This window comes from Geotrypetes seraphini, chromosome 5 (genome assembly GCF_902459505.1).
Source record: "Geotrypetes seraphini chromosome 5, aGeoSer1.1, whole genome shotgun sequence".
NCBI classification, from domain to species: Eukaryota; Metazoa; Chordata; class Amphibia; order Gymnophiona; family Dermophiidae; genus Geotrypetes; species Geotrypetes seraphini.
In genome coordinates, this window is record NC_047088.1 from 143,572,671 (window position 1) to 143,592,789 (window position 20,119).

The 20,119-nt window shown below is 49.1% G+C and overlaps 1 protein-coding gene across 2 annotated transcripts in view; it reads left to right on the forward strand.

Annotated features, from left to right (window-relative positions):
• Nucleotides 1–20,119, forward strand: part of NDUFS1 (NADH:ubiquinone oxidoreductase core subunit S1) — a 178,254-nt gene that overhangs the window by 126,085 nt on the left and 32,050 nt on the right. For both annotated transcript variants that reach the window (XM_033944300.1, XM_033944299.1), the window contains exons 14-16: nucleotides 3,228–3,388; nucleotides 3,634–3,788; nucleotides 9,077–9,252. In XM_033944300.1, coding sequence (XP_033800191.1) covers nucleotides 3,228–3,388; nucleotides 3,634–3,788; nucleotides 9,077–9,252 — 492 coding nt within the window. The remainder of the gene's footprint in view (nucleotides 1–3,227; nucleotides 3,389–3,633; nucleotides 3,789–9,076; nucleotides 9,253–20,119) is intronic.

Sequence of the window (20,119 nt, forward strand, 5' to 3'; positions counted from 1 at the left end):
AAATAAGGTTATTTTAGGGAGAAAGGAAGAGTTGTTGTCATTAGTCTCGTCCTTCTGCTTTAGACTTCAATTTAATCAGGCCCATCCTTTCTGCGGTTATAGCACCATCAGCAGTCATTTGCAATTACAGTGGTGCCTCACACAACGAACTTAATCCGTTCCAGGAGCAAGTTTGTTATGTGAAACGTTCGTTGTGTGAAACGCGTTTTCCCATAAGAATACATGTAAAACAAAATAATTCGTTCTGTAGCATAAAATATGCTAAGGTGACATAAAAAAAGATAAATTTTTGGTTACTATTTTTATTTAGATACATCTAAAAACATAATTGTTTTTTAAAACAACACACATTTTTTAAATTTAAAGACAGACTAAGTAGAGTCTAATTTTACAGTGAGAGAGGGCAGAGTCTCAGCGGCAAAAACTGGGACTTAACTGTTCATTTTTTTTTTTTTCTACCGTGTTTCCCCGATGATAAGGCAGGGCCATCAAATAAGACAGCCCCCCCTTTTTAGAAAAAAATGTAAAATAAGGCACCCCCCCGCAAATAAGCCACCCACCGATACCTGCGCTTACCCGAATCGGGTGGTACGGTGGGTGACTCCGTGTGGTCCCTGGCACCCCCGACACGATCGGGGCAAGAGGGAGCTCAAGCCCTCTTGCCCCCCCCGACTCCCCGACACGATCGGGGCAAGAGGGAGCTCAAGCCCTCTTGCCCCCCCGACTCCCCGACACGATCGGGGCAAGAGGGAGCTCAAGCCCTCTTGCCCCCCCGACACGATCGGGGCAAAAGGGAGCCCAAGCCCTCTTGCCCCGCCGATTCCCCAACTCCCCGACAATATCGGGCCAGGAGGGAGCCCAAGTCCTCCTGGCCACGGCGACCCCCTAACCCCACCCTGCACTACATTACGGGCAGGAGGGATCCCAGGCCCTCCTGCCCTCGACGCAAACCCCCCCTCCCCCCAACGACCGCCCCCCCCCAAGAACCTCCGACCGCCCCCCCAGCCGACCCGCGACCCCCCTGGCCGACCCCCACGACACCCCCAACCCCCTTCCCCGTACCTTTCTGTAGTTGGCCAGACAGACGGGAGCCAAACCCGCCTGTCCGGCAGGCAGCCATCGATGGAATGAGGCCGGATTGGCCCATCCGTCCCAAAGCTCCGCCTACTGGTGGGGCCTAAGGCGCCTGGGCCAATCAGAATAGGCCCGGGAGCCTTAGGTCCCTCCTGGGGGCAGGGCCTGAGGCACATGGTCGGGTTGGGCCCATGTGCCTCAGGCCCCGCCCCCAGGAGGGACCTAAGGCTCCCGGGCCTATTCTGATTGGCCCAGGCGCCTTAGGCCCCACCAGTAGGCGGAGCTTTGGGACGGATGGGCCAATCCGGCCTCATTCCGTCGTTGGCTGCCTGCCGGACAGGCGGGTTTGGCTCCCGTCTGTCCGGCCAACTACAGAAAGGTACGGGGAAGGGGGTTGGGGGTGTCGTGGGGGTCGGCCAGGGGGGTCGCGGGTCGGCTGGGGGGGCGGTCGGAGGTTCTTGGGGGGGGGCGGTCGTTGGGGGGAGGGGGGGTTTGCGTCGAGGGCAGGAGGGCCTGGGATCCCTCCTGCCCGTAATGTAGTGCAGGGTGGGGTTAGGGGGTCGCCGTGGCCAGGAGGACTTGGGCTCCCTCCTGGCCCGATATTGTGTGGGGAGTTGGGGAATCGGCGGGGCAAGAGGGCTTGGGCTCCTTTTTGCCCCGATCGTGTCGGGGAGTCGGGGGGGGGGGGGGCAAGAGGGAACCAGGCGGAGAGAGGGCAGTTAAGCGCAGTGCCTGCGCGGAAGGATGCAGCTCGGGCGACTTCGTTGTGTGAAACGAAGTTCGTTGTACGGATCAAGACATAAAGTTCGTTGTGCGCAGCGTTCGCTGTGCGAGGCGTCCGTTATGCGAGGCACCACTGTATATGGACACTTTGGGGGGGGGTCCCTCTATTTGTAGCATTCAACAAATGCAGCACAGTTCATGGCCATAGGCCACATGATTTCAGTTTCCTTGAGCCTTGTGTATGAACAGCCTGCGTCCACTAGGTATCACTATTGTACATTGACTGGGTGCATTAAAAAAAACTCATGATACTATGGCTTGGATTTTCAGCCAGCATGGTGATCATTCTAACTTAAGCACCTTTGCTTAACTCAGTACATTTTTTCATCAACTATCCATATAGTATCTCTCTTTAATATTGTGCAAAATTCTGCTCAGTGCCGGCATCAAGTCATTTTTCCCTTCCCCGCAGAGATCGCATGGCAGGAGGAAGACATGAACTGCTGCACATTGGGTCACTTCCTCCTTGCTTGGCTTAGACTCGACTTCTTATGTGAACTGCCAGATCCTTGCAATTCATATAAGCTGTCCCATCTAAGCCAGCAGAGAAGGAAGTGACCCAATGTGTAATGGTTCTCTTCCTCTTCCTCTTGCAACATGATCTCTTTGGGGGGGAGGGGAGAGGGAAGGGTGGCTATCTCCAGAAGTACAGTGACATACAGGGAAATGTGGCGTTGAGGAGGGGGAGGGAGACTTGAGCTTGAAGAGGGAAATTTTGGACTATAGGATTGGGAAATTCTATAAATAAACTTTTTTGCAGATATGCAGATAGTACAAATTTAGTTTAGGCCTGCTGTTCAGCACGCCTAAATAAAATGTAAAAGTTATCCAGAGAGCATCTGAATGCCAATGCTATCCATTTAATCTACTAGCTCACTTTTGCCTTTCCTCAAATCTGGCACATGTGGAGAGTATCAAGTCACTTAGCAATTTAAATGGCCCGATGCCCATAGCTTTTAAATACATGGCTAAGGCAGTTATATGCTCAGTGGCTACTAGTGAACACATAATTGCCTTTGAATATTGTCCTGTATTATAGCTAAAGCAGTGTCTTGCCCAAATTGGATAAAATTAATTTAAATTGCTGTTCATGAAATAAAAAAAAAAATTTACACCATACAATTACTATTTGTTTAGAGAGTGATTTTGCAGGGTATTTCTAAAATCAAAGCATTTTGAAATCGTCAAATTCTTGCATGCACACGGAATGCTTTGTGGAGCTGATGCGAGAAAACACCATTTTAATGCACTGTAATACATGTAAATTTCCTTGTAAGTTCACAAGCTAGACTGCTGGTAATTTTTGTGGACTAATTGCCCATATACCGTATACCATAATTATGTTCACTTTTGCTTCTTTGCTGTCTCAGGTTCTGAGCCAGGCCAAAAAGCCCATGGTTGTCGTGGGCAGTAGTACTCTCCAACGCAGGGATGGAGCAGCTGTGCATGCAGCTGTTTCTGCTATTGCACATAGTGCTAGAGCAAGCAGTGGAGTTGCTGAAGACTGGAAGGTCCTAAACATCCTTCACAGGTTTGTTATTGTTAGCTAATTTGGAATTCATTAATGCCAGTGCAGTTCTCTAAATTGCAATAAACAGATTCTGGTGCTAGAGAGTATGTAGTTTGCTTAGTTGGAAGGTAATGAGGGTTCTGCACCCAAGTAAGCTAATTTGAGTGACTTTAGTCTCTGAACCCCAAGGAAGGACACTATTCCAATGGTATTATTGATCAGCTGCCCTGTTTTTCATTGCTGCTATTTTGTGTTTGTTTCTGCAGAGTTGCAAGCCAAGTGGCAGCTCTGGATCTGGGTTACAAACCAGGTGTGGATTCTATACGGAGCGACCCTCCAAGAGTGCTATACCTCTTAGGGGCTGATGAAGGGTGCATTACACGTTCAGATTTGCCAAAGGACTGTTTCATCATTTACCAGGGTACAGTAGTTAAGCTATATTTCTTTCTTATCACCAAGATCTGGATTGCAAGCTTAGCCAAAGCAAATAATCACCTGTGTTCTTTGGTCATTTAGCGCTTTATCCTGGCTAGAAAATAGTTTAAGCTGGGTTAGAAGACAGACACCTTGCTCCCAGTGTAGAGGTATTTTTGTTCTGTTCAAGTGATATAAATTTCTTTTAGTGCTACTTCACTCCTAATTACTTTTAGTCTAATGCAGTGTTTTTAAACTTGGGGTCCGCCTGTTGGTGGTACGTGAGCTGGCCACCTCCTGGGATCTCTCCCTGCCTGACTCCCCCCCTTTGCTGAAGCCACCACCGCTGAAGCTGATGCCGATTCCACCCTGCCCCACTCCTGAAGCCGACCCTGCCACCCAACAAGCTCCATTTCCACCCCCGCCGCCACAACAGGGACTGGCCAGGCACGTGCGACTGCACGCGGCCAGCCCACAAGCCTTTCCCCAACATCAATTCTGACGTTGGAGAGAAGAGTCCTGGCCAGCCAATCGCTACCTGGCTAGCTTGGAACTTTCTCTTCAGTGTCGCTGCACACGCCTGGCCCATTCCTGTTGCGGCAGCTGCATGGGGTGGGAATGGAGCATGTCGGGTGGCAGGGTCAGTTTTGGGGGTGGGGCAGGGAGGAATCGGCAGTGGTGGCTTTAGCAGAGAGGGCAGGCAGGGAGAGAGAAAAAAAGTTTTGGGGGGAATGGAGTGTGTCAGGTGGTAGGGTTGGCTTCAGAGGTGAGACAGGGAGAAATCGGCGGTGGTAGCTTCAGCAGAGGGGGAGGGCGGGGGCAGGAAGGGAGAGAGGAAGAAAAGTTTTGGGGGGAGTAGAGTGTGTCGGGCAGGGCCGCCATCAGAAATTTCTGGGCCCCTTACTGAGCAATCCTATTGGGCCCCCCACGCATCCCAGCCCCCCCCCCCGACTCCCCCCTTCTTCCATGGGCCGAATACACACATACTTTTCTCTGTCACCGCACTCTTTGACCAAAAGATTTGTAAGCCTGCAACCACGTCAGACTCTTTCAGCAGGGCCCTAACCTAAACTAATCTATACCTATCTATTCTAAACTAACATATGTCTAATACTGAACTAATAACAAACTAACAAACATCTGCATAATAAATAACTAATAAATAATAGTGCTAGTAGCTATAATTCACTTTTGAATGTAAAATCTCAGTTAAAGATTTCTTTTGACCTTTGTAGGCCAGAAGTAGATCACAATTGCACAATATTTTTTGTAACAAGTATTAAATGTGTTTTTATAAATACTGTAAGCTTAATAAATATATCAGAAAAAACTACACATCTGAGCGCATATCTGAACATACACATCTGTATGATCCCATCCTCCTCAGCTTGCTTATAGCTGCATCATGCATGTTAAAAATGTACGATATGTTGATATGTGCACCTTCCTTCCATCCCATCCATCCTCCTCAGCCTGTCCTTACACATCCACAGCTGCATGTTAATGATGATGTATATGTTATGATGATAAATAAGTGCATATGAGCACATCATTAACATGCAGCTATGGATGAATATAAAAAAGAAACAATATTCTATACAATTATCAATTTATACATCAGCGTCTTCTCCCCACTCTCTCTTCCCCATTTCCCTTCAGCGACCTCAGCCCACTCTCTCTCCACTTTCCTTCAGCGCACGCACATAAAAACAAGCAAGTAATTTATATCATTTTCATTCTATTCATTCATAGAAATTAAAGTCTAAATAATGCCAGTCACATACAAAACATGATTTTACAAAAACAATTCCCTGCACAGTCAAGCCTGCAAGGATTACTAGATGTCTTTCAGCAGCTCCCCTCCCTCCCTCCCCCTTACCTTTGTGGCCAAGTCAAAATGATCTACCAACAATAAAATTTTTAAAACACAAAGCACGCTGTACGCAGAGAAAATGTTAATTTTTCATATATATTCTGCGGGTTTTCAAAGAGGTCAAGGCAGATGACTTTATGCAATGTCACCTCAGTAACAACTATACAAAAATAGACAAATATTCCCCCTCCCTTTTTACTAAAACGCGATAGCGATTTTTAGCACAGGGAGCTGCGCTGAATGCCCCACGCTGCTCTCAACGCTCATAGGCTCCCTGCGCTAAAAAACGCTATTGCGGTTTAGTAAAAGGGGGCCATAATGCAAAATATAGACAGCATATATAAATTCTCAAAGCAGACACATTTTGATCACTAAATTGAAAATAAAATCATTTTTCCTACCTTTGGTAATTTCATCAGTCTCTGGTTGCACTTTATTCTTCTGACTGTGCATCCAATATTTCTTCCCTTCTTTCAGCCTCCTGTATGCTTCCTCTCCTCCAGACCTCATTCCCTCCCCAAACTTTTTCTTTGTTTCACCCTGCCCCTTCTTTCTTTTTCTCTCTCTCCGAAACCCCCTTTCTTTCTGTATGTCTGTTTTTCTCTCTCTCTCACCCTGCCCCCTTCTTTCTTTCTCTCTCCACACCCTCTTTCGTTCTGTATGTCTATCTTTCTCTCTCTCTCTCCGTGCCCCATTTTTCTTTGTTTCACCCTGCCCCCTTTCTTTCTTTCTGGCTTCCTGTCCCCTCCTTTCTTTCTTTCTCCCTGCCCTCCCCTATGCCACCACCATTGGGAAAATGCTGCCACCGCCACTGGGGAATAGGCTGCCACTGCCGCCATCGGGAACAGGCCGGCGCCGAGTTCACCCTGCTTCTCTTCCCCGTGGGGCCGACCAACTCTCTCCACCCGACGTCAATTCTAACGTCAGAGAGGACGTTCTAGGCCAGCCAGGCAGCGATTGGCTGGCCCAGAACGTACTCTCCGACGTCAGAATTGACGCGAGTGGTGAGAGTTGGTCGGCCCCACAGGGAAAAAGCAGGGAGAACTTGGCGCCGGCCTGTTCCCGATGGCGGCGGTGGCACTCAAGTGGCTAAAGAGCCGCAGTTTGCCGGCCTAGGGAGAACACTGGAGGGTGGCCAGCTGTGCACCCTCTTGGGATGTAAACCCGGTGCGGGGCGGACCGCCCCTCCCCCACCTTGGTATGCCACTATCTGTACCTCACTCCCTCCCTATGACCAAAAATTCTCCTTTCTTCTATTCCCCGTGTACACAACCATCTCTTTCCTTCCCTTCTTCTCTCCCAAGTCCATGCCTTCTGTGTCCAAAAACCCATTCCCTCCCCCACCTCAGCATCTCTTTCCCTCCCTTCCTCTCTCCCAAGTCCATGCCTTGTGTCCAAAAACCCATTCCCTCCCCCACCTCAGCATCTCTTTCCCTCCCTTCCTCTCTCCCAAGTCCATGCCTTCTGTGTCCAAAAACCCATTCCATCCCCCACCTCAGCATCTCTTTCCCTCCCTTCCTCTCTCCCAAGTCCATGCCTTCTGTGTCCAAAAACCCATTCCATCCCCCACCTCAGCATCTCTTTCTCTCCCTTACTCTCTCCCAAGTTCATGCCTTATGTCCAAAATCCCATTCCCTCCCCCACCTCAGCATCTCTTTCCCTCCCTTCCTCTCTCCCAAGTCCATGCCTTCTGTGTCCAAAAACCCATTCCATCCCCCACCTCAGCATCTCTTTCCCTCCCTTCCTCTCTCCCAAGTTCATGCTTTGTGTCCAAAACGCACTCCTTCCCCCCTTTTGTGTTCCGCGTTTGCCTCCCAGCCCATCTTTGCAACTTTCTCAGCAAAACGGAGCTCGAGCCGAGAGGCTTGTTTCCTGTTTCCTGCCTGTCCTGCCGTGCACAAATAGCTGACCGGAAGTATTCTCCGACGTCAGCGCTGACGTCGGAGGGCAGGCTTTGCTTAAGCTCTCCCTCCGACGTCAGCGCTGACATCGAGGAACACTATTAATCGGCTAAATGTGAGCGGCAGGGCAGGTAGGAACAGAAGACGAGATGTATTGAACTCCGAGTATGCCCCGTCCAGCTCTCTCCTGTGCATCTGGGGCGGACCGCCCCCTCCCTAGACTGTGGCCTAGGACCCTGGGGGAGCTCCGGGTCCCTGAATGCAGGACTGGTAGTACTGCCCTGATGGCGGCCCTGGTGTCGGGTGGCAGGGTCGGCTTTGGGGGTGGGGCGGGAAAGCAGGGAGAGAGAAAGGAAAAGTTGGACTCTTGGAGGGGCAGAGAGAAATGTTGGTTGGGGAATGGAATGAGGTCTGGAGGAGAGAAAGCATACAGGAGGCAGAAAGAAAGAGAGAGAAATATTGGATGCACAGTCAGAAGGAAGTGCAACCAGAGACTCATGAAATTACCAGACAACAAAGGTAGGGAAAATGATTTTATTTTCAATTTAGTGATCAAAATGTGTCAGTTTTGAGAATTTATATCTGCTGTGTATATTTTGCACTATATTTATCTATTTTTTTATAGTTGTTACTGAAGTGACATTGCATATTTTAAAGTCATCTGTCATAAGATCTTTGAAAACCCCCCAAATATAAATGATAATTAACATTTTCTCTGTGTACAGTGTGCTTTGTGTTTTTTTTTTAATTTTGTGGTTACCATTATGTGTTAATAAGATTATATTTTCTGGTGGGGTTGGGGGGGGCGCTTGGTTGAGCTGTGGAGGATATCAGAGTACAATCCTCCATGGCGGGTAGATCTTATTGTATAAGCTTGGCTGTGTACTTGAAAAGATTTAAACATAAGATTATATTGTGTGTATATGAAAAATGGATGGAAGAAATTGCATTACAATTAGTTCTATTATTGTGGGGGTGAAGTCAGGAGCGGAGTTTGGGCGGGTCTGGGGCAGAGCTTGGACTGGAGTACTTGGCTTGAAAAAGTTGAGAAACACTGGTCTAATGCATTTCATTGGTGTGTAATTAAAGTATCTATCCATATATAAAAGGTAGTAGGTGTGTTATGGTGATGGTTGTCCACTCTGTGCACGGTCTAACTGCAGAGAGTTGACAATTCACCCAAATAAACACATTGTTGTTTATGTAGGGCCTGGTTGGTATGGCAGTAAAGGAACAGGACAGCATAGCTGGTGATGTGAATAGGATTTTATGTTCCACCACACCATTCAGATTTCCTATCAGTCACCGATGGGATTGTCTACTACTACTTTACCTTATAAAAGTCTTTATTCACCAGTTATCTTGAAGCCTTCAGAAGATACTCTGCTCACTGTTATGGAATAATTGCTTATGTCAAATGCCTTATTGAGGATAAGCAACATTAGTTGAAAAATGTTCAGCAACTTTTCCAGTTGTCTGTTGGCATCAGTTTTGTTGCATTGATTTGCTCTTCTATCTCAGGGCACCATGGTGATGTGGGTGCTCCAATGGCTGATGTTGTTCTCCCTGGAGCTGCTTACACTGAGAAATCTGCTACTTATGTCAACACAGAGGGCAGAGCTCAGGAGACTTTAGTAGCAGTGACGCCTCCAAGCATGGCAAGAGAGGACTGGAGAATTATCCGTGCAATCTCCGAGGTAAAACTTCTTTTTGCATGATTGAAATTTGTGTTGCTTGCATTCCTGGCTGAGAATACTTTAGAAAATGGGAACGATGTAGTTAGAAAGTGTTTTATGGGAATGTATGTTTAATATTTCTGGGGAGAACAAGATATTTTTATGTTTAGTTCATTTTTATAAGGCATAAGAAAGTATCATTGTGCATACTGTAGACTGATGCTATAACTATCAGGGCTCAAGAGAGCCACCATTCCCATAAACAAGCTGCTAAATAATATGGGGACAATATTCAGCCAGCAATGACCGTTGCCAGCACTATGGCCAGAAATTTAATGCTGGGCTGCGTCAGACTTCGGCATTGGATTTCTGGAGCCAGCTAAACCAAAGCTGGCTCTGGAAATCTGAATATTCAGCACTTAACCAGCTGTGGACCATTGTATAAAGATATGGCTGACATTTACACGGCTATTTATGTGTTTACCTTGACAACCAAATCACCAATCTACTGACGGCATCCCTCTACTACAAGACATTTAGAAAAGAAATAAAGACCATAATCTTCAAGAAAACTCTGAAAAAAGAAATAATATCGCAAGTCTCAAACTCCACCTCTCACTAAAGCCAACCACCCCAAACAAATAACCTTACCCATTTCTTACTCTCTTTGAAAATGACCAATTTTTTTTTTTTTTTTTTGTAAGTTCTTGTTATAATACATCTTGGATAATTCTTTTGTAATCCGCCTTGAACTGCAAGGTAATGGCGGAATAGAAATCCCTAATGTAATGTAATGTAATGTTAAGTGCTGAACATTGGCACTTAACCACCCAAGTGCTGACTTTTTTTTGTCATCCCCCCGGAACGCCCCCTGTTTTGAATTAAACGTTAAGTGGACATTTTCAGCAGCACTAAATCGGATAAGTTCTGCTGAAAATGACTGGTTAGTCCAAAACAGGCGATTTAATCAGCCAGGAACCATTTTTGGCCAGTTAAATTGCTTTGAACATCAACCCCTTCATTTTTAATTCTAATGGTGTCTTATATACCACTATATATCCTACTGGATTTAAAACAGTTTACAAAAGATTACAAAAATTTACAAAGGATGATTAAGAACAAAAATACTGAAAATTATAAATAATAATGCTAAACAGTATGGTTTGACTGAAGCCTTTGTTCAAAGAGAGGTTTTCAGTAATGTACGAAATATGCAGTAAATAGGTATTGTTTTAATTACTGTTGGAAGACCATTCCAGATTTTAGTACCCAGGTATTGAAAGGTACGTTCATGATGTCTTTTATATTTGCCAGATTTTAATGATGGGTATAATAATGTCTAGTATTCATGTATGAAAAAGACTTAATCTGAGGCAGTTTACAGAAGTTAAACTGGAGAACAGATCATAAAGAGATGATAGGTCTCAGTGCCTGCCTGTGATTAGGATGGAGGTAAATATGGTCTGCACGAGGTGTGCAATAACTACTGTGTTTCCCCGAAAATAAGCTCTAGCATGAACATAAGCAATGCCTCCGCTGGGTCAGACCTGAGGTCCATCGTGCCCAGCAGCCCGCTCACATGGTGGCCCAACAGGTCCAGGACCTGTGCAGTAATCCTCTATCTATACCCTTCTATCCCCTTTCCCAACAGGAAATTGCCCAATCCTTTCTTAAACCCCAGTACCGTACTCTGCCCTATTACTTCCTCTGGAAGCGCATTCCAGGTATCCAACACACGTTGGGTAAAGAAGAACTTCCTAGCATTTGTTCTGAATCTGTCCCCTTTCAACTTTTCCGAATGCCTTCTTGTTTTATTTTTTGAAAGTTTGAAGAATCTGTCCCTCTCTACTCTCTCTATGCCCTTCATGATCTTGTAAGTCTCTATCATATCCCCTCTAAGTCTCCTCTTCTCCAGGGAACAGAGACCCAGTTTCTCCAATCTCTCAGCATATGAAAGGTTTTCCATCCCTTTTATCAGACGTGTCGCTCTCCTCTGAACCCTCTCGAGTAATGCCATATCTTTCTTAAGGTACGGCGACCAATATTGGATGCAGTACTCCAGATGCGGACGCACCATCGCCCGATACAATGGCAGGATAAATTCTTTTGTTCTGGTTGTAATACCCTTCTTGATTATACCTAGCATTCTATTTGCTCTGTTAGCGGCTGCTGCGCACTGTGCCGTCGTCTTCATTGTCATGTCCACCATTACCCCCAAAGTCCCTTTCTTGGGTACTCTCATTCAATAACATCCCTCCCATCGTATAGTTGTACCTCGGGTTTCTGCTTCCCACATGCAATACTTTACACTTCTCAACGTTGAACTTCATCTGCCATCTCATTGCTCATTCCCCTAGTTTGTTCAAGTCCCTTTGCAATTCTTCATAGTCCTCTTTAGTCCGAGCTCCACTAAATAGTTTGGTGTCGTCCGCAAATTTTATTATCTCACACTTCGTCCCTGTTTCTAGATCATTTATGAATATATTAAATAGCGGCCCAAGCACCAAGCCCTGCGGAATGCCACTCGAGACCTTCCTCCAGTCCGAGTAGTGGCCCTTCACCCCTACCCTCTGTTTCCTACCCGCTAACCAGTTTCTGATCCATCTATGTACGTCTCCGTCCACCCCATGGTTCTAAAGTTTCCGGAGCAGACGTTCATGAGGCACCTTGTCAAAGGCTTTCTGGAAATCTAGGTATATGATGTCTATGGGGTCTCCTTTGTCCATCCGTTTGTTAATTCCCTCGACGAAGTGCAATAAGTTAGTCAGGCATGATCTCCCCCTGCAGAAACCATGTTGGCTGGTTATCAGAAGTTCGTTTCTTTCAAGATGTTCATCGATGTTTTCTTTTATCAGTGCTTCCGCCATTTTACCCGGAACCCAGGTCAGACTCACCAGTCTGTAGTTTCCCGGGTCACCTCTTGATCTCTTTTTTAAAGATGGGCGTGACGTTGGCTATCTTCCAATCCTCCGGGATCACGCCTGTTTTCAGGGATAGGTTGCAAATTTGCTGCAGTAGTTCCGCTATCTCCTCCTTTAGTTCCTTCAGAACCCTTGAATGGATTCCATCCGGACCCGGGGATTTGTCAGTTTTTAGTTTTTCTATCTGCCTGCGCACATCTTCAAGGCTCACTTCCATGGATGTTAACTTTTGTGCTTGATTTCCATTGAAGAATTGCTCAGGTTCTGGTATGTTGGTTGTATCTTCGTTTGTAAATACAGACGAAAAGAACATGTTAAGTCTTTCAGTGACCTCTTTCTCCTTCTTCACCACTCCCTTCCTGTCTCCGTCATCCAGCGGTCCCACCTCCTCCCTAGCCGGCTGCTTCCCGTTAACATATCTGAACGGTTTGAAATTTCGTGCTTCCCTGGCTAGTCTCTCTTCATACTCTCTTTTGGCTTTTCGAACCACACGGTGACATTCTTTTTGATACTTCCTGTGCTCTTTCCAGTTTCCCTCAGTTTTGTCCTTTTTCCATTTTCTGAATGAATTTTTCTTATTGCCTATTGCTTCCTTCACTATTTTAGTTATCCACGCCGGGTCTTTTGTTCGATTCTTTTTGCACCCCTTTCTGAATCTGGGGATATAAAGATTATCCCAGGACAAGCAGGCAAGTATTCTCATGAGTGGGTGACATCATCCAACGGAGCCCCGATGTGGACATCTCAAAAGCATACTTGCTTGTAGAAACTTTTAGAAGTTTTGAGTTGCCCACACCGCGCATGAGCGAGTGCCTTCCCGCCAAATGCACCGGGCATGTCTCCTCAGTTCTTTCTCTTCCGCGGAGCTGAGAAGTTTGCCTTTGAAACTCTCTGCGCGAAATTCCTTTCTTGTGCCTTCTGTGCCCGCGGGTTTGGGTTTTTTTGTGCTCATTCTCGTTGGCTCACGTTGCGTTTTGTTGTTTTAAAAAAAAAAAAAAAATTTCATTCGATTGTTCGACCAGGCAGGTCGCGTGGCCGCAGCCCCGCAGCTTCGACCTTGCGGCGGAGCTTTTTCGGCCTATGTCCCGGCCTGTTACCGGTTTTAAAAAGTGTGTCAAGTGCCAGCGCGCGATTTCGTTGACGGACCCGCAACGACACTTTCTTCAGTGTCTCGGGCCTCAACACCTTCCGAAATCGTGCCGGCCTTGCTTCACACTTACAGCACGTGCGTTTAAGCATCGCTGTATTTTGTGGGAGTCGCTGTTTAGCATGGAGGCGTCTCCGGTGCTGCCCTCTTCACAGAGCGCTACGCTTTCGACTTCCGATTCTACATCTTCGGCCTCGAGTCTGCTCAAGCCTGCCTCATTCGTGCCGGCTTCGACTCAGTCGCATGCTTCGGTGCCTTCCGATGTCTTTTCAGGTCAGGCAGCGCAGCCTCCCATCCCTCCTGTGGTGCTTAAGGTGCCCAAGGCCTCTAAATCCAAGCCCCCTGGCGGCCGAGTGACCGATGTCCGTGTGGGAGGTCCCATTGCTGATGCGGATCCCTCTTTGCCGGCGTTGTTCCACGCCCTGATGGAGAAGGGATTTGTCGAGCTCTTTACCAAAATTGGGCCAACGTTCTCTTCCAGATCCAGCCTGAGCACGCGGAAGCCTCCCACGAGGTTGAGCCGCCTCTGGTGCTGGGAGCAGAGTCTCGGCAAGTGTCTGGTCTGGCTTCGGGGCATGTCTCGCAAGGAGCAGAGTCTTTGCCCATGCCACCTTTGGAACCGATACCCTCGATGCATGGCTTGCCTGGCCCGGACCCTTCCTCCGCAATGCCGGGCCTCGAACCTTGGGGAGCGCCTTGGGGGGGCCTCATCTCAGCCTCTGATGCTTCGATCCACAGCCTCCAGTCCCATCTACTCGGTGGCTGCCTCATCTGGGCGTCACTCGCCTTGTTGCTCGAGGCATTCATCGAGGCACTCATCGAGGCATTCATCGAGACAAGCCTCGCCTCGTCGGAAGCAACCTTTCCGGGAGTTTTCCCCGGAGTACTCGCCCCCTCCTCCTATGCCGGAACTCGAGAACTGCGGGGGTTCGTTCTCTCCGTGTCGGTCCTCGGCATCGGCGGACCAGGCCGCCTCATCTTCTTTGAGCCCACCTCGAGGCCCGGCCCTGGTGGACCAGTTGTCATTCTCGTCCTTCCTGAGGCAGATGGCGGTGGATCTGGATATCACCCTGGATTCGGGTTCCAAGTTCTCGAAGGAGTATCTGGAGACGATGCATCTTCCTCAACCTCCTGCCGAGTCTCTACGTCTGCCTTTGCATAAGCTTCTGGACCAGACTTTCATGAGATGCTTCGAGACCCCATACTCCATCCCAGCGGTCCCGGGGAAGTTGGATGCTCGCTACCGCACGGTGCACCATAAGGGCTTCGACGGGGCACAGCTCTCGCACCAGTCCCTCTTGGTTGAATCCTCTCTGAAGCGGTCTCATCCCTCCCAGGTCTATGCTTCCACTCCTCCTGGCCTGGAGGACAAAACCATGGACAGATTTGGCAGGCGCATCTACCAGAACTCGATAATGGCCTCTCGAGTCCTGAATACAGCTTTCATTTTGCAACCTACTTTGAGTTTTTTCTATCCATTCTTCAAAAGTTTTTACCCTATCTGGACTCTCAGGCTCGCTTCGAGTACTCGGAGGTGCTAGCATCATTGTCCCAACTCCGCCTGCAGATGATGCAATCATCTTACGACGCCTTTGAGCTCTCGGCCAGAGCGGCTGCTTGTTCGGTGGCCATGAGACGCTTGGCGTGGCTTTGCACCATTGATATGGACCCAAATCTCCAGGACAGGCTGGCGAATGTTCCCTGTGCGGGAGCGGACCTTTTCGACGAGTCCATCGAGGCGGCAATGGAGAAGCTGTCCAAACATGAAAAATCTTTTCAATCTATTCTCCGCCAGAAGCCCAAGCCTGCTATCTCTCGTCCATCTCGTCCTCCTATGATTTATCAGAGGCGCTATCCGCCGAAGCAGGCCCCCGCCATTCGGCCGCCAGTAAAGAGGCAGCATCAGCAGAAGCCCCAGCAAAAACCTCAGCCTTCTACTGTCCCTAAGGCTCCCCAGCCTTTTTGACTGTCTCGTAGGGAGCATAACTTCCATCGTTCTGCCCTCCACGCTTTTTCCCATTGGAGGTCGCCTCCATCATTTTTACCATCGATGGACGACTATTACCACCGACCTCTGGGTCCTTTCCATCGTAAGAGAGGGATACTCTCTTCAGTTCCATCATGTTCCTCCGGAACATCCTCCAAGAGAGTATCCTTCCAATTTAACCCAGATCGCCCTTCTTCTTCGGGAAGCCCATGCTTTACTCCGGCTTCGGGCCGTCGAGCCGGTCCCTGTGGACCAACAGAACAAGGGTTTTTACTCCCGGTACTTCCTTGTTCCGAAGAAGACGGGCGACCTGCGTCCTATTTTGGACCTCAGGGTGCTCAACAAGTTCCTGGTCAGGGAGAAGTTTCGCATGTTGACCCTGGCTTCTCTCTATCCCCTCCTCGAGCAGAACGACTGGTTATGCTCCCTGGATCTCAAGGAGGCCTACACTCATATTCCCATCCATCCGGCCTCCCGTCAATACCTCAGATTTCGGGTGGGACATCTTCATCTTCAGTACAGAGTGCTTCCTTTCGGCCTAGCTTCGTCTCCCAGAGTCTTCACCAAGTGCCTGGTTGTGGTGGCCGCAGCACTCAGGAACCATGGTCTGCAGGTGTTTCCCTACCTCGATGACTGGCTCATCAAGGATTCCACGTCTCAGGGGGCCGTCCGGGCCACTCAGAGGACAATCTGGTTTCTGCAGAGTCTGGGATTTGAGATCAACTTTCCCAAATCCCATCTTCAACCTTCACAGACTCTTCCCTTCATCGGAGCTGTTCTGGATACTATCCAACTCAGAGCGTTCCTTCCTCCTCAGCGCCTGGCGGCTCTTCTTAATCTTTGTCACTCGGTCTCTTCTCGCCTGTCCATCTCGGCAAGACACATGATGGTGCTCCTGGGCCACATGGCCTCTACGGTTCACATGACTCCTTTTGCCAGACTTCACCTGCGGATTCCTCAGTGGACCCTGGCTTCTCAATGGTCGCAGATCTCCGACCCTCTGACTCGTCACATTCAGGTCACTCCTGCTCTGCTGCAATCGCTTCGCTGGTTGATGCTCTCTTCCAATCTTTCCAGAGGTTTGCTGTTTCACATGCCTACCTATCAGAAGGTCCTCATGACCGACTCCTCGAACTATGCTTGGGGGGCTCAACTGGACGGTCTCCGCACCCAGGGCTATTGGACGAGTGCGGATCGTCTGTGCCATATCAATCTCCTGGAACTCGGGGCGATTTTCACTGCTTTTCAGCATCTGCTTCACGACATGGTGGTCCTCATTCGTACGGACAATCAGGTCACCATGTATTATGTCAACAAGCAGGGAGGCATGGGATCGGCCTCACTCTGTCAGGAAGCTCTGAAAGTTTGGGATTGGGCGATTCACCACAACGCCTTCCTCAAAGCTGTCTACATTCAGGGGGAAGACAATGCCTTGGCGGACAACTTGAATCGTCTTCTCCAGCCTCACGAATGGACACTCCATTCCATGCCCCTTCATCAAATCTTCTTCCGGTGGGGAACGCCTCAGATCGACCTCTTTGCAGCTCCCCACAACTTCAAACTGCCTCAGTTCTGCTCCAGGATCTACACTCCTCATCGTCTCGAGGCAGATGCTTTTCTTCTGGACTGGGGGAATCTCTTTCTGTATGCGTTTCCTCCATTTCCTTTCATTCAAAAGACTCTGGTCAAGCTCAAGTCCGACCGGACCACCATGATTCTGATTGCTCCTCAGTGGCCCAGACAACCTTGGTACTCCCTCCTTCTGCAACTCAGCTGCAGGGAACCCGTCCTTCTACCAGTGTTTCCATCTCTGCTTACGCAGCATCAGGGATCTCTGCTTCATCCCAACCTGCAGTCGCTACACCTGACAGCTTGGTTCCTCTCAGCGTAACTTCCCTTCAGTTTTCACCAGCTGTGCGGGATGTTTTGGAAGCTTCAAGGAAGCCTGCTACTAGACAATGCTATTCCCAGAAATGGACTAGATTCTCTACTTGGTGTTTTTCTCATCACAAGGAACCTCAACATGCCTCCTTGTCCTCTGTTTTGGACTACCTTTTGCACCTGTCTCATTCTGGTCTCAAGTCTACATCGATCAGAGTCCATCTTAGTGCAATTGCTGCTTTCCACCAGCCTCTTCAGGGGAACCTCTTTCTGCACATCCTGTGGTTTCCAGATTCTTGAAAGGACTTTTCCATGTCAACCCTCCCCTCAAACCACCTCCAGTGGTTTTGGACCTCAGTGTTGTTCTTTCTTAACTTATGAAGCCTCCATTTGAACCTCTTAACAAGGCTCCTCTGAAATTTCTCTCTTGGAAAGTGGTGCTTCTCGTTGGCCTCACTTCTGCCCGTCGAGTGAGTGAACTTCAAGCATTGGTTGCGGATCCGCCCTTACAGTGTTTCATCATGACAAGGTGGTCCTTCGCACTCATCCCAAATTCCTCCCCAAGGTGGTCTCGGAATTTCATCTGAATCAATCCATTGTTCTTCCTGTGTTTTTTCCAAAGCCGCATTCTCATCCTGGAGAATCGGCTCTTCACACTCTGGACTGTAAGCATGCTTTGGCTTTCTACCTGGAACGCACCAAGCCTCACAGAACTGCTCCTCAACTTTTCATCTCCTTTGATCCGAACAAGTTGGGACGCCCTATCTCTAAGCGCACCATCTCCAACTGGATGGCGGCTTGTATCTCTTTCTGCTATGCCCAGGCTGGATTACCCATTCACAGTAAAGTCACAGCACATAAGGTCAGAGCAATGGCAGCCTCTGTAGCTTTCCTCAGATCGACACCGATTGAGGAGATTTGTATAGCTGCCACTTGGTCCTCGGTTCATACCTTCACCTCACACTATTGTCTGGATACCTTCTCCAGATGGGATGGACAGTTTGGCCAAACAGTGTTACAAAATTTGTTCTCCTAAGTTGCCAACTCTCCCACCATCCCATTGTGGTTAGCTTGGAGGTCACCCACTAGTGAGAATACCTGCCTGCTTGTCCTGGGATAAAGCAATGTTACTTACCGTAACAGTTGTTATCCAGGGACAGCAGGCAGCTATTCTCACGTCCCACCCACCTCCCCTGGGTTGGCTTCTCTGCTAGCTATCTGAACTGAGGAGACACACCCGGTGCATCGGGTGGGAAGGCACTCGCGCATGTGCGGTGTGGGCAACTCGAAACTTCTAAAAGTTTCTACAAGCAAGTATGCTTGTGAGATGTCCGCATCGGGGCTCCGTTGGATGACGTCACCCACTAGTGAGAATAGCTGCCTGCTGTCCCTGGATAACAACTGTTCCTTAGCAAAGCAGCAGATGAATCCAGAGACAAGTGGGATATAGCTCACATCGACCAGCAGGTGGAGATAGAGAAACTGATTTACCGTTGGCCTTATAGCCTGGTGTTCCTCCTGTTGAATCAGTTTTGCTCTATCTCCCAGCAGGGGTGGAGCTATCTCACTAGCTCCTGGATTCTGACGGTGCCTGGTGGATTGGAAGTCTCCTCTGTTGAGCCTTTGGCTTTTCAGTAGGATCGGGGTGCCTGGCTGAGTGGTGCCGGCTTTAGGAGCTACACCTGGGCCCTCCCAGGTCCCTTCTCCACCCTCCCCTCCGAGTGATTGAGGGATTTTCCTGCTCTCAGCGTTGGTTTCTTCATTCCAGTTTAAAAAAAAACAAACAAAAACGCTCCTTCCTGTGCTGAGCTGTGCCCTTTTGAGGTAGCTTTCGGTTTAATTACCAGCTTTTTCCTTGCTGAAGGGGGGCGGGCTGAGAGTGTGGTGAGTAATTTGCTTTGTTTCTTCATTTTTTATTTGCCGCCTCGAGTGCCGGTCCGGTTGGGGGGGGCGGCGTTGTGATGGCAGAAGATTCTCGTCAGCGGTGTTCACGCTGTGGGAAGCGTCGAACACCGGCGGGATTGTGCTCAGCCGGGTGCTTAGAGGCACCGGCTGAGGATCCTTTCTTGCAGGCTTGCGAGGGGGCCATTTCCCGCGTCGGTGAAGCGCGCTCGACGTCCCCGCCCCTTGCGGTCGGCTCGGCCTCGCGGCGAGGTGCTTCCACGGCCGAGGGGGGGTCGGCAGGGGGCGGGGAGTCGGAAGTGCTAGAGGGAGCGGGGGCTCCGCTCTCCGGCGCCGAACAGGGGGTTTCAACAGCGGTTGGCCTGGGCTCGTTCACACCGGAGTTCATTATGCTAATGCATAGGGCTTTCATGCTTCAGTGCAGTCAGCCTGCTCATCCGGTCTCGGTGAACTTGCCGGTTCTTACTGTGCCCTCTTCCTCTGCTGTTCCCCTGAAAGTGGATGCTGGGGAGACGGCGAAGGGAGATAGTTCTCCAGTAAAATCGCCGGTACTTAAAAAGCGCAGGCTCGCGTCCGCGGGCGAGCCTATGGTAGTTTCCCCTTTTTCCCTTCCGGAGTCTTTGGAGGAAGGTGAGGTTGAGGAGTGGGAAGCGGAGGATCCCCCGTGTAGGGAAGTGGATGACCCTTCCGCGCTCCGTCTTTTCCATCGGGAAGAACTTTCCTCCTTAATTTCGAAAGCATTACTGGGTTTGAACATCTCTCAAGTAGATTCGAAAGTTTCGGGGAACCCTCTTATGGCAGGTACCCGTAGGCCGCCTAAGGCTTTTCCGGTGCATGAGGCCATGCAGGAGCTGATTTCGGCACAATGGGATACGCCGGAGGCCGGGTTACGGGTAGCAAAGGCCATGCGGCTTTTGTATCCGGTGGACCCATGCGAACTTGAGAAATTTAAATTGCCTAAGGTGGATGCACTGGTAGCCGCGGTTACCAAACGGACGACCTTGCCAGTAGAAGGGGGGGTTACGTTAAAGGATGCCCAGGATAGGAAGG